The 13,450-nt window shown below is 53.0% G+C and overlaps 1 protein-coding gene across 1 annotated transcript; it reads right to left on the bottom strand.

Moving 5' to 3' along the window:
- Positions 1-4,898: 4,898 nt before the first annotated feature.
- Positions 4,899-13,025, bottom strand: LOC309675670 (endothelin receptor type B-like). The gene is made up of 7 exons (XM_082488010.1): positions 12,561-13,025; positions 9,785-9,897; positions 9,093-9,297; positions 7,990-8,139; positions 6,407-6,540; positions 5,638-5,746; positions 4,899-5,072 (listed from the first exon to the last, which is right to left on the bottom strand). Exons 1-7 carry the CDS (start codon positions 13,008-13,010, stop codon positions 4,923-4,925), a joined length of 1,311 nt encoding a protein of 436 aa, XP_082344136.1. The 5' UTR covers positions 13,011-13,025; the 3' UTR covers positions 4,899-4,922.
- Between the last annotated feature and the right edge of the window lie 425 nt (positions 13,026-13,450).

Raw genomic sequence — 13,450 nt, 5'->3', positions numbered from 1 at the left:
ACTCTGGCCTTGTTCGGCTCTGCTGGCAGCACACCAAGTGAAAGCCTTTTGTAGGGTGTAATATGGCATGAAATTGCAGGAGTTTTTCTGCTCTGTGCCGGGTGTGGGATTGGGAACCTTTCTGGTTTGCTCTGCGCAGGGGGAACACCGCTTGTCTCTTCGGTGGAGGTCTGCAGTTACCAAAGGAACCTGCTGACACTCAATTAAGTATTTAGCAGACTTTGCAGCCCCCCTGCTGCTTAATAAGAAACACCCAGAGATTTTCCTTTCAAACACCAACATGTTTTATTAACGTACAGAGGAATAAGAGGGAGGATGTAAAATGTCAGGTTTTCTTTACAAAATCGTTTTTTTCAAATATGAATTGACAGACTCGGTCTCTCTGACAGGCTGGCGGTGGGTTTATGTCCGCAGGCGACAGGCTGAGAAGCCGCCTGAACCCTACTTTTCAGAATAAGGCTCCTTTGCCTTTGGGTTCATCCTGCCCACGCCACCGTGGTCCCACATCTATAGCGGGGAGCTGCTGTGGCTTTGCTTTTGGCCGACCCTGTCTGGCCTGGTCTCTTCATGCTGAAACCTGTGGTTAAATCATGTTTCACATTGGGCTTTGGACGCAGGAGGGGTGTGTGGGGAAGAAGGGCTGTGCCTGGTGGGTGGTGTTGAGTGTTTCACCCCGCTGCATAGGAGCAAGCACAGGCCAGGGGAATTTCTGGTTGGAGAAGAGCTTTTTAAAAAGGTCTTGAAACCCAGCTGGGTATTGACCTGCCACTCACTTCCTCTGACACCCAGGGGATGCTGTGGGCCAGTTGCATGTGGACTGGGCTGGGTTGGAAGGACCGCTCTGTTTCTGGACCTCCTCTGCTGGTCCTGGCTTTGGCTGTAGCCTAAAGGAGACCTTGCAGTGGTGGGAACGCGCCGTTTGGGTGCCAGTGTGACAGAAGAGCTTTAAAAGGGCGCTGCTTCCTGCTGTATCGCAGCGCTCTCCTCCTCTCTCGCCCTTGGTCAAACTTAACGATGTTGGTTTTAATAGAAGATGTGTAGGAGGCAAACGCAAGGGGAAAGCTGTACCAAAGGAGGACGAAGTCACTGTAAAACAGACACACAGCGAGTGATAGCAACGTCCAGAGCTGGGACGAATTCGTGTCAGTCTGTTTGTTGCAATATTAATAATGTGCAGATCTGAGAGTGGTTTTGAACCATTTAAGGCTAAAATGTTGATCTGAGTGTAGCTGCTAATACAGGAGTGATTAAGTCTGCTCCTGGAGCATAAAAAGAGACGTTGGCCACTTGGGACCCGGGAGGTTAAGTGAGGTAAAAGGATTCCCCCGGGTGCCTGTAATTGGTTTCTGGCTTGTGAATATTAGCAGGTCCTGGCTGTTCTGCCTGTCCTTACGAGAGGATCGTGGCTCGTCAGCGCTGGGGATGCTGCTCCTTATGGCGTTACCGAAGGTCACTACTGGGAAACTGTCGGGACGCTTCGATCTTCGCTGAAATGGATGGGAGCTGGGCATTTACACGCGCCAGTTCCCAGGCACGGTGCAAGTAAAAGACGGAGCGACCCTTGCCCAGCTGCTGGCAGGCACTAAACCGCGTGACTGCGTGCTTTGCTCTTGTTTTCGTGCGGTACGGCTGACTTTTACCAGTTGGGACCAACTTTATTTTGCAGGAAGGAGGACGGCAACGGCCAGGGACGGGTCTATAGCTTTAAACTCCTAAGCTTCTTTCTTTCTTTGCTATTTCACCTTTGTTTGGTGCTTGAGGCCTCTCTACGAGGAGGACAGGCAGAGCCTCATGCTGTCTTCTGAGGCACTGAGTGCATTTTAGCTGATTCCTGTGTCCCCAAAGTATTTCAGTTCTCTAGAGAGCAGTGTCTCCCTCCCCCGTGTCCTGGTGTCCGCGTCCCTCCTGGGTCTGGAACGATTTTGTTTCTAAAGAAAGCTGCTTCTCCTGACTCTCTGCCCAAGGGATCCTGTCTTCTGACCCCTCCAGTTCATTTGGCATTATTTCTTTTTAATGAAGGGCGGCCCCGTGACTGGTGTTGCAGGGTCAGGCGGGATCAAACCAGCTGGAAACTGGCACTTGGGCGAGCAGCAGGGCAACGTGTGCGCCAGGAGGGCCGGGATGGACAGGACAGAGGAAGCCACGTTCCTTGCAAGTGTGCGTGCTCGTCCTCAGCTGGTCTCCAGTGCCGATTTGGGGCTGAAGCTGGCCCTGCTCGTTGCATCTTGGCCTTGAATCACCTACTGTGCCCCAGACTTACCACCTTTAACTGGTGGATCCCCAGATCTGACCCACAGCATCCTCTGCTTGCCAGCCTTGTCAGCCTCCTCCAGGTTGTCCAGGCTATGCGGGCATTGACCCAAATCGGCCCTCAGCAAGTCCCCCTGCTTACACGGTGTTTTTCACCCGTGTGACTCTCACGGTGGCGTCCCCACGAGCCACAGCTCCAGGCCAGTGCAATGCAACGAGGACCCCAAGGGAGGAAAGATGTTGGCTCAACCCGTGACCAAAGCACCAACCGTTTGAGTAGTGGGAAGGAGGCTGTAGCTCTAGGGTCAGAGCGTCCCGGTTAGCTGCTAGCATCCTAAATACTGCCTGTTGTGGGACTTCTTTCCCTGACAAGTGACCTGACACCTCCATGGGCCGCCTCGACACACAAACCCTTGTTTGAAGGGATGTAATTAGTGGGAAAACCCCCCGGTGACGCACGTGGCAGCAGATGGAAAGCTCAGCACAGGCGTGCTGTGCCACGGGCTCACCCACGGCTGTGTCCTTGGAGTGGTACGAGGTGCTGATTTGAAGCCACAGAATCCATTTGCCTGTAAATGCAGACAAATACAGAAATACATAAAATCCAGAATTTTTTTATAAGCACAATCATTAAAAAATACCGTTCTACTAACGTGTCCACGCTGGAATGTTTCAGTCTTTGTGCGTTTTCTCCGTTGACTTCGTTTGTCCACCACCAAGGTGCAACCAGCCCCGGGGCAGGGCACAGCATCAGCGCTGCGAAATTCATACAGACACATCTGCTCCAGTGGGTAGGCAAACGTATGGAAAATGTGCTGCTCTGGATATTCCCCAGTCCTCCTGGTTTTGCTGAAACCCGTTTGTCTTTCAGAAATGTGATTTGTTTGTAAAACATTCACATTTCAGTAAAAGCTAAGCTAAAAAAAAATCCAACACCTGCAAAATGTTTTGCTTTATTTACAGGTCTCTTCTCCCTTTTTCCTCTCTCTGTTTGTTTTTGGGTTTTTTTTTTCCATGACAAGATGAAAAGGGGAAAGAAGAAAGAGAGAGAGGTAAATAGAGAAGGAAAAACCAACAGAAAAATAATCAAAAACTTGATAACTAAAACTTTTTCATATAGGTTCTCTTAAACTTTTGAAGAGATGCGAGTGTGATTTTTTAGAAAAACACGCTGGAAAAGCACTTGGGGATTCATTATTTTAAATAGTAAATTTGTGAAAGCTCTTTGCCAGATTTCGGTTAGCTCCAGCGGCTTTTCCGGCTGAGGTGGGACCTTCCCCCTTGCCCTTTCCACCTTAATTTGACCATCTCTTAGTTTGACATCTCTGTCCCCCTTACAAATGGCGTGAACCTTGGTGTCATGGTGCTGTGGCCAAGCCCCATCGGGGTCAAGCCCCACTGCCCCGTTGGAGCTCAGCGACGTCGGCACGGGGAAAATGAATTACGGGCATCAAAACACGGGGCACCCCTTTTTTTCCCTTCAGAGCTGTGGTCCTGCAGGTGATCCCCCTCCCAGGAGCCGGCGTCTGAAGGAGTCTGTGGACCTCCCAGCTGCTGAAGACCACGGATCAAGGCTGGATGCTTTCCTGGAAGGGCACATCTCCTGGATCCTCTCACTTGCAGCCTACATCAGGGAGAGAATTAGCCGCTTCCAGGTTACACAGGGGGTTGGACAGGTAGGGGCTGGTTCCTCAGTCCCAGCTTCATCCAGATTTGAGCCATCTCTGCCTTCCCTTTCCCGGGCTTCCAAACTCTTCCCTGAAAGGACAGCCCCTTGGGCCAGCGACGGTGCCTGGCTAGCCAGGAGCCCAGCTGGCCCTGGGGAGGGGGAAGTTGGAGCCGATGGTTTGGCTGGATGCTGCCACTGGCTTCTGCCAAGGATATCTGGTCCCCTTGGCCATGCAGTCACATAGAGTTCTTGTACCATACACAGGTGGGGTGAACATCATCCCCAGGTGGGGACCCTGGGACAGATTTCCCAGGAAAAGGTGAAGAGGAGAGGGGCTTGTAGGGCTCCCCAGGTCAGGTTGGTCAGACAATGAAGCCAAGTTACCGCGCATCTCTCCCTACCATGAACAGGAGATTTCATGCCATTGATGGTCTACCAGACATACGTGGTGCCTGGATCTTACCCTGGGTCTCTGCCCAGGGACCAACTGTCCCAGCAACAGAGGGAAATTATAAGGGATGTTATCAAACCAGTTTGATAACCAGTTTGGCAGTTTCAGCTGGAAATTGTCACTCGTGGTCCTCTCCCTCTACTCCTCATCCTACATCCATCTCAAGGTGACCACATCTCAACCTGCCTTCCCTTTTCCAGCACATCTCTCCACCCCGCCTTTCCACCCGAGACAAATGGCCGCAAGTCACTTGGTTTTCCTGCAAGGAAATGAAAAATCCTACAAGGATCTGAATCCCCTTCCCCCTCCTCTAGAGGGGGCTCAGACGGATCGGTGTGGTTCGGAGGCTGAACTTCTGAGGTTCGGAACTTCTTTCAAGTTCAGAGCTAGTCCCAGGGGGCCATGAAAAGCCGCGGCTCCTTCCAGGTGGGTTATGACAAGAAGGCAAAAACGATTCGGGCCCAGACAGAAAAGGGCCGTGCGAGAGAAATGGGGGAGTCCTGCCCTCTCGGCACAGTGCCTTCTCCTCTCGGCCCCGCAGGTGGCGCGGCTTTAGGAAGAGCTGTACTTGTTACTCAAGCGGGAGCTGCTCCGGTCCAGCCCAAGCTCCTGCCCGTTGGCTTTCCACCTCCCAACGGAGCCCTTCTCATCCGTCGGCGTGATGCTCAGAGCCGGCCTCTGACACCAGCAGCACAGGCAGGACTGCAAGGAGACAAGAGGATGGAGAGAGAGGCTACAGGGTAAAAGGGGATGAAACATTCCCTTACTGATGTTGGCAAGTCAACACGCGCAGTGCCAGGCTGGGAATTGCAGCCTGCACTTCTGAGCCTTGCTGTCCCGCGGGTCTGCTGGGAGCAGGTTTTCCAAGATCGGGCTGGTGTGGATTGGAAATGAAGATACCGAAACCTTGGGTATCTTTTGCACTTGTGTTTTCTTTTCCTCAGGGGACAGAAAATACGGGTAATGCTTAGCTGGGCTCAACTCTTTCTTTTGCCACAGCAGTTGGGAGGTGGCTCCCATCCCATCCCATCCCATCCCATCCCATCCCATCCCATCCCATCCCATCCCATCCCATCCCATCCCATCCCCATCCCCATCCCTATCCCATCCCCTTCCTTTCTCAGGGCTCCACTACTCCTGAAAATTATCTCCGACTACCTTGGGCTCAATGTTTAAAGCAGCCCCAATCCCTGGACAACTCTCTACAACTACCTGAAAGGAGGTGAGCAGTGACCATAGCCAGGAGGTCTGGTGGGGTCAACCCTACCTGGAAGCAGTTCTTGAATTTCCGGCTGACGAAGTAGAGGGCCACAGGGTTGATGCAGGAGTTGAGGGAGGCCATGTTGATCCCGAAGTAATCCATCACCAGGAGGAAACTGAGGCAGGAGGGGAGAGAAGAGGGTGGACGTGTTGGAAGCTTACTGAGCAGAGAACTGAGGGAGGGTTTCCAAACCACCTGGCCCAGGAACCTCCTTCCATGGAGGGTCAGTGCTAATACCATAGCGGTGAGCTCAAACCAGTCCCTCCTGCAGCTGGGCAATTGCCCAACGCTTTTTCTTGTGAGGAGCGTTTCCTGAGGAAACCAAAAGCACGAGATCTGATTTCCCCTGGTGACTGTGATGTTCTCAAACTCAAGTGCAGTAGCAGTGTCTGACCTGAAACTGGATTTTGCCATGATGGGTAAAGAGGAGAGGGGAAGACAGGCTCCTACCACGTGTCAGAAAGCACGCACAGCCCTCGGACGTGCTGCATTCCCTTTAGCCCTGCAGGGAGTGTTTCTCTGCCCAGGAGACCTCTTTAACCCATAGCTTTATAGAGGCATTCCAAAATTTAATTTATTCTCTTCCTATGGTCGTCTCCCTCCCCCCCACCCACCCCCCCCTTCCCCTGTGCCTATCAGCAGAGCAATCTAGAAAAGGAGCTATTGAAACAAGGTGTTTGGAAGGCAACTCCACCAGCCTGCAGAGAGCCCAGCGGAGCCTCTGCCGGTGCCTGCAGGGCCTCCCGGCACGGTGCCCTCCTGCTGGTGCCCCTACCTGAGCAGTTCACATCTGTTGGGGTCTGTCTGGTCATAGATGGTCTTTTTGAGGATGCGGCTGAGGTGGAGCGGCAGCCAGCAGAGCGCGAAGATCACCACGAGGCAGAACACGGTCTTGGCCACCTCCCGGCGCTGTGAAGAGAAGGAAGGGGGGGGAGAAGGGATGGTCTGGCTGAGCATTGGAGAGCGGGTGGAGCAAAGCACCATCTCCCCATACTGTGCAAAGGCCCTTCAAGTAATTTCTGATGAGGGCCGGGCATCCTTTTTGACTCCAAAGCACAACTTGCAGGTCCCAACTCCTCCATCATGAGGAAGACTCCGAGATCCAGGCTGCAGAAAGGGGTAGGGTACCAGCAGCACGATATGGACCAGAGTCCTTCGCGCCCCCTTCCCACCATTGCTCCAGGTGACGTTGCTGGGGTGGTACTCCCTGGGACACGGGGGGCCTCATCCATTCACCCTTCACGCTATGTTATTGTGCCAACCAGCTGGTCTGCCTCACGGGAGCATTCTGCAAAGTGTGGGAGGGGACAATCAACTATTCTTGCCCAGGTGGCCAAGAAAGCCAACGGCATCCTGGCTTGTATTAGAAATAGCGTGGCCAGCAGAAGTAGGAGGTGATTGTGCCCCTGTACTCAGCACTGGTGAGGCCACACCTCGAGTATTGTGTCCAGTTTTGGGCACCTCAATACAAGAGAGATATGGAGGTGCTGGAGCGAGTGCAGAGGAGGGCAACGAAGCTGGTGAAGGGCCTCGCAAACAAATCCTAGGAAGAGCAGTTGAAGGAGCTGGGACTGTTTAGTTTGAGGAGGAGGAGGCTGAGGGGAGACCTCATTACTCTCTACAACTATTTGAAAGGACACTGTAGAGAGGTTGGTGCTGGTCTCTTCTCACAGGTAATTAATGACAGAACAAGAGGGAATGGCTTCAGGCTCCAACAGGGTAGGTTTAGACTGAACATTAGGAAAGAATTTTTCACAGAAAGAGTGGTCGGGCATTGGAATAGACTGCCCAGGGAGGTGGTTGAGTCACCATCCCTGGATGCGTTTAAGAGACGTTTAGATGTGGTGTTGGGGGATATGGTGTAGGGGAGAACTTTGTAGAGTAGGGTAGGTGGTTGGACTCGATGATCCCACGGGTCTCTTCCAACCTATTCTATTCTATTCTATTCTATTCTATTCTATTCTATTCTATTCTATTCTATTCTATTCTATTCTATTCTTTTCCCTGCACCCCTCGTCTGTGGTATGGCACATTTGGCATTCATTCCAGTTTGGAGTGATCTGGGCTGGCACAGCGCGGCCAGAGATAAATGATCACAAGAAATTGAAAACCCAGTGGGTCCATGGCCATAAGGCTGGTGGTTTGGCTTGTCCCTGGGACTGGAGACTGTAGAGCTGAAAGCCCACCTCCCTGGTTTAATCTACACATCTGCATCAACGTGCCAATATCTGTTGGCCGCCACGAGGCTGTGTCAGCTCACACGTGTCCTTTCCAGGGACGAGTGCATGTTCTCCCCTTCGGCAGCACTCCCCCCTGTTTTGAGAAACAGCAGAGTTTCTGCCCTCCTGGTTTTCTTACCCGTTTCATGTGGTCATTCAGAGCAATTCTCATGCCATTTCTCTTGCTCAGCATCTCACATGACATGAGGGTGTAGAAGATGCCAGTGCATACCAAGGGGAGGCAGAAATAGAAGCCGAAAAGCCACCAGTCCTTCACGTCACGGTAGAACTGCATGCAAAAGAAAGAGGAATTGGAAACTGGGGAAAGGCGGGGGGGGGGGGATATATAACTGGGGCATGATCTGACCCAGTCCCTGACACCAAGGCTGCTCTGTATCAGACACTTCTGATGTGTGAAGGTGTAACGGCTCCTGTGCTAAGTGCCCATGGGATTATCTCCTCCCAGGACTGGTAGACAGGTTTAACCTGAAGAAAGGCTGGTTTACATTTGGCTGCCAGTCCAATCTAGCACTCTTGTGCAAGTACCGGTTATTTGGTAGACACGGTGGGATAAGTTCTGATGCTTTGTAAAGGTCTTCATCCCATTGCTCACCCTTAGCTGATGCTGGGATCAAGGTTACCCGTGCAGACCAGTTGTGCGGATGCTCTGTGGTCTGCTGGGACAGCGTAGCAAGTTCTGAAGCTTCCCAAGATATGTGACCTTCTGATGTGGATGGTGAAGATGACACAGCTGATGGACCAGCTGCCTGTTTTCTGGCCCCACATTCAAAGCGAGTCAGCCCCATGTCACTACAGTGCAGGGTCTTCTGTGCTTTGTATGACACTGCTCTCCCTGTGTTCACCCTGATGGCTAGAAGAGGAAACTGCCTTAAGTTGCTGGGGGGGGAGGTTTAGGGTGGATATTAGAAAAAAATTCTTCACCAAAAGGGTTGTCAAGCATTGGAACAGGCTGCCCAGGGAAGTGGTGGAGTCCCCATCCCTGGAGGAGTCTGAAGGACGTGTAGACGTGGTGCTGAGAGATGTGGTTTAGTGGTAACTTGGCAGTGCTGTGTTAACGGTTGGACTCGATGATATTAAAGATCTTTTCCAACCTAAACAATTCTATGATTCTAAGAAACCATCTACAGAAGCATCTAATCCTCTAACCAAGGAGGAGGATGCCCTGGTTGCCTGGGCCTCCCTCTCCCTTGCTCTGCAGTTGGGGTGGGACAGAGTACGTACCATCATGAAGCTGGATTTCTGTTCAGAGGCAAGCATGCACACCCACAGGTGTTGTTCCCAGTAGCTGAGCTCCACCATGTCAAAGGCTATAGCTTCAGGGACCGCGAGCACAATGGCCACTGCCCAGATCAGCATCACCTCCACTGCCTTCCACATGGGGATTCCTATCCCTTGGATCCGACTCCAGGACGCCACTGCTCGGTACCTGCCCGATGCGTGGGAACGCAACAGGAGGAGATGGGAGTGAGAAAAGCAATTGTCAGGAAGGGGCTGAGAAGGCGCAGATTAGAGTTGTCCCCAGAGGTCATTTCCCCTATGCCTTCCTCCTCCACCCCTGAGCCTTCCCCTTCAGTGGGACGGGAAAGATCAGAAACAGGGGCTCAATGGATGAATGTGAGGGTAGCTATCCTTGGCCAATGTCACCACCTGCCACTGGAGAGGTGCCACCCTTCCCCACCACCCCAGCAGTTGTTCCGGCACATCACGTTCCTCCCCTCAATCCTTTGCAGCAGGATTTGAACTCTGTCACCTAGCGGGTTACCGTTGGATTTCAGCTCTCCATGACAAGGACCCTGTCCCCATCTCTGGATTTGGCCTGGGACCAAGCCGCCCTGGTTGGTTACAACGAGGCGACATGCTATGGTCGAATCTGGGTCAGGCTGGGCAGTGCGGCTGCAGAAGTTCTTTCTTACCTGTCGATGCTGAGAGCGCAAAGGCTGAGGACCGTGATGCCCACTGAGGCCTTCTGGATGAAGGGGACCAGCTTGCACACCTGCACGCCGAAGGGCCAGTCCTTTGCCAAGAGCTGGGGAAGAACCGCAGGGTTAACAGGCTGCTTCGGGAAAGCGTGTCCGGCTTCCCGTAATAGCAAGTGGTTACCCACAAGGTGTGAGGAGCCCACAAAGAGCAGCTGAAAGCGCTCTGAGGTTACCTCCGCTGGGATGACGTGGTGTGTGCTCTCCGGTATTTTGTGTTTGTACTGGGAACTGTTTGTTTTCCAACCATTTCGTCCACCCATCTCGTCTGTTACTGTGCCATAAGGGAGATGCACCACGAGGCAACTGGGCTACTCTTAGGACTAGGTTGCTCATAGTCAGTTTGGGCTTCTTAAACAAACAAAAATTTCTCCTCCAGAAGATGGCTGGGAGGGAGAGGGGCAGAAGGGAGAGGGGTCGCTCAGGTGGCCTAGGGAGATCCTGAACATCCATCAGGAAATGCTAGTGTAGATGTGGCCAGAGCAGGGAGTCCCCACCCTGGAGATTTGACCTAGTTATCCTGTTACAAGGCAAGAAACACCAATGCGAGATGTTGTCCTTAGGCCGGACAAAGTATCTTGACTCTTCTTTGTGTTGGCTGCAAGCTGTGCTAGTTGCAGCTCCAAAAGACATGTCTCCAAGGCAGCAGCTTGTGTTAACAGGACGTGTCATATAGATGAGGCGTTTGGTCTAAGCCATGAACTCTACACAAAGCTCAGCGCAACCCCATCTGTTGCCTGACCGGGACGCAGAGCTGGGTATTGAGCCGCTGACTGGTTTATCTGCCGGCTTTCCTCAGTGGGGTCATTCCTACAGCCTCCATCTGGTCCCACGTGCCCCTTTTTTATGATACATAGGACCTTCCTACAGCAGAGACTCGTGAAACATGGCAGAAATGGGCAAACCGACCTTGAAGGGAAGGGCTGTCAGCCCCATGTCCTCACAGTCCCGTTGTATAAGCTTTGTTCCTGTGGGAACCCAGGCTAAAACCAACCCAACCGCCCCAATAGTGTGGGTGATATAAACGTCACAGATGGACTCTGCAGTCCAGATCCCCCAACGCGGAGAAGCATTTGCATCCCGTGGAGGGAAGTCTGCCACATATTTCGCTGTTGCTGTTACTCCGTTCTCATTAAACGTACATCGCACAACCCGAATTCTTTCCCTGGCCAGACGCTCCGTTTCCCATCAGGTGTGGCAAAGGCAGGAATAAAATGGAAATCTTTCCCTGCCTTGGTTTTGACTGGGCACAGATGTCGGAGGGGCTTTGCTGTTCAAGTTTTTGAGGGTCTCAGCTATGACTGCCTCAGTTGGGCTGCCTCCACGACCTCTGCCTGTGCAATGGGTGCCGGGTAGAGGCCACCCCCGGGAGAGCTGCTGCCCTCGCAGCCGCGTCCCCCAGCCCGTGTCTCCCCTCTCAGGCAGAACAAAGCACGCTTGAGTCAAAGCAAAGGGGTCCTGTTTGCTGGGTGAAAGCAGGGATGGTCTGTACCCCGTGGGTGAAGGGGGACAGCCTTCCCCTGGGTCGGTTCTGCTCTGTTTTCTTGCACGAGCGAAACCCTCTGGATGGATCTGTATTCTTGTAACAGCGGGGATTGTCCAGCTCAGGGAGAACCCGCTCGTTTTGAGCTAAAAATCCTTTATAGTTTTCCATCCATTTTCACTTAAAGTGTATCAGTTCACGGGGATTTGAGACCGGCTGCCAGCCGCGTCGGGTTGTTCTCGCTGTCGAATTGTATGCACCTTCTTCCTGCTTGGCATTTCTCTGCCTTCCCCAGCTGCCACCCTGCCTGCTCCACCCAGCACCCCTCTGCCACTCGGTTTCCACTTTGCTGGCTGAAGCTTCCCTTTGGCAAGGAGACCTGGCTGAGCTCCAGGTCCTTCACCCCATGGCGTCCCTTCCAATCCTTCCATGACATCCCTTCCATGACATCCCTTCCATGGCGTCCCTTCCAATCCTTCATGGAAACCTCTCTCTCTCTCCAGCCCACCGCAACCCGTCTCAAGCAGCGGGCGAGAAAGAGCTGCAATACACCGGACATGTCCCACCGATGTCACGACACCCCTTCTGCTCTCGACTGGGGTCTCAGGTCTACCGCCCGCGTCCGCCCAGTCCCCTCTGCCCCAGTGCACCCTGCAGAGCTCAGGTTCCCCTCATTAGTCGTTGTGCCTCTTCTCTCTCGTTTAGGGGGCAGCGACTCTGAAAGAAGCCCCCGTTTTACAATACAGCCCTCTTCCCCCTTCCCGGATGAGTCTTTGCGTTCAGCTAGAATAAGAAAAGGTATTTGCTCGAGGCTGATTAACCGAACTGTGCTGGGAGAAGCGGCCCCAGTGCACAAGAACAATAATTTTTGCTCAGCTGAAATAAACACCAGGTTGTAATGTCAGGACACCGCAAGCGATTCTTTTCTTGTGATTTCAGGTGAGATTAAAAAGATCTGGAAGGTTGTGTGTGTGTGTGTGTGTGTGTGCGCGCGCATAACACAGCTGTGTCTGGGACCACCTCCGCTTTCCCAGGAATGTACCCTGAGCTTTTTGTCTGTTTATGTTTTTCTCGTCCTTTGGAGAGCAGAAACACCCTCTCCCTTGCAAAGACGGAGCCTGCAATAAAGAGCAGAGGACAGAGATTCCCCAGGGCACGGAGGCAGGTGGGAGGAGACACCAGCCCCGCAATCCCCACGCTGGCGCAACGCTCGTGCCGTATGGAGCCTACCTTATACACGTTGATGGGCAGAGCAATGAGGATGTAGAGAAGGTCTCCGAGCGCCAGGCTGGCAATGAGGACGTTTGGCCCGTTTCTCATGCACTTGTTCTTGTAAATGATCCTCAGGAGCGTGGAGTTCCCGATGATCCCTACTATGAAGATGGTGCAGGACACGATGGTGTTGATGTACTTGAAGATGTGTCTGATATCTGCAGGCTTCACGCACACAGGCAGCAGGGGTGGCTCAGAGCTGGTGCTCCTGGGGAGGCTCTCCGAGTGGTTGGACAGTTTGGCATCCTGGAATAGGCTTGGCTGGACCAGACTGTAGGCCTGCTCCTGGCTAAGCACCTCAAAGGGGACAGTGCTCTCCTGGAAAGCCCTTGGGGTCTGGCTGTGTGCCCTGGAGAAGAGGCAAGTCAGGAAAATGGCTAGAGCGGTGGGAGCTGGGATTCTCGCCATTGAGGACTGAAGAGCAAAGCTGGTTGCAGAAGTTCTCATAATGCTCGTGGGACGTCCTCGCTTGGGTCTTGGTTGGATCTGCAGATGGGGAAAGGGACAAGGGAGAGAACCTGGTTAGCAGAGGAGGGAGGAACCTTGAATACTGTGTTCAGTTTTGGGCCCCTCACAACAAGAAAGACATTGAGGCACTGGAGCGTGTCCAGAGAAGGGCAACAGAGCTGGTGGGGGGTCTGGAGCACACAGCTGAAGGACCTGGGGGTGTTGAGGTTGGAGAAGAGGAGGCTGAGGGGAGACCTTCTCGCTCTCTACAGCGCCCTGAAAGGAGGGGGTAGTGAGGGGGGGTTGGTCTCTTCTCCCAAGGGACAGGCGATGGGACAAGAGGAAATGGCCTCAAGTTGCGCCAGGGGAGGTTTAGATTGGATATAAGGAGAAATTTCTTC

The sequence above is a fragment of the Vanellus vanellus genome (genome assembly GCF_965231255.1).
Source record: "Vanellus vanellus genome assembly, chromosome: 10".
NCBI lineage: Eukaryota > Metazoa > Chordata > Aves > Charadriiformes > Charadriidae > Vanellus > Vanellus vanellus.
Note: the sequence above shows the minus strand (reverse complement) of the source record. Positions and strands in the feature narration are given on the sequence as shown.

Bases quoted from the DNA above. Each gene is read 5' to 3' on its own strand.
- LOC309675670 (XM_082488010.1), bottom strand. From the start codon at position 13,010: ATGGCGAGAATCCCAGCTCCCACCGCTCTAGCCATTTTCCTGACTTGC. The intron at 9,298-9,784 runs GTAAGAAAGAAC...CGCATCGGGCAG, and splicing joins TGCGCTCTCAGCATCGACAG to GTACCGAGCAGTGGCGTCCT. The intron at 8,140-9,092 runs GTACGTACTCTG...TTTTGCATGCAG, and splicing joins AGAAATCCAGCTTCATGATG to TTCTACCGTGACGTGAAGGA.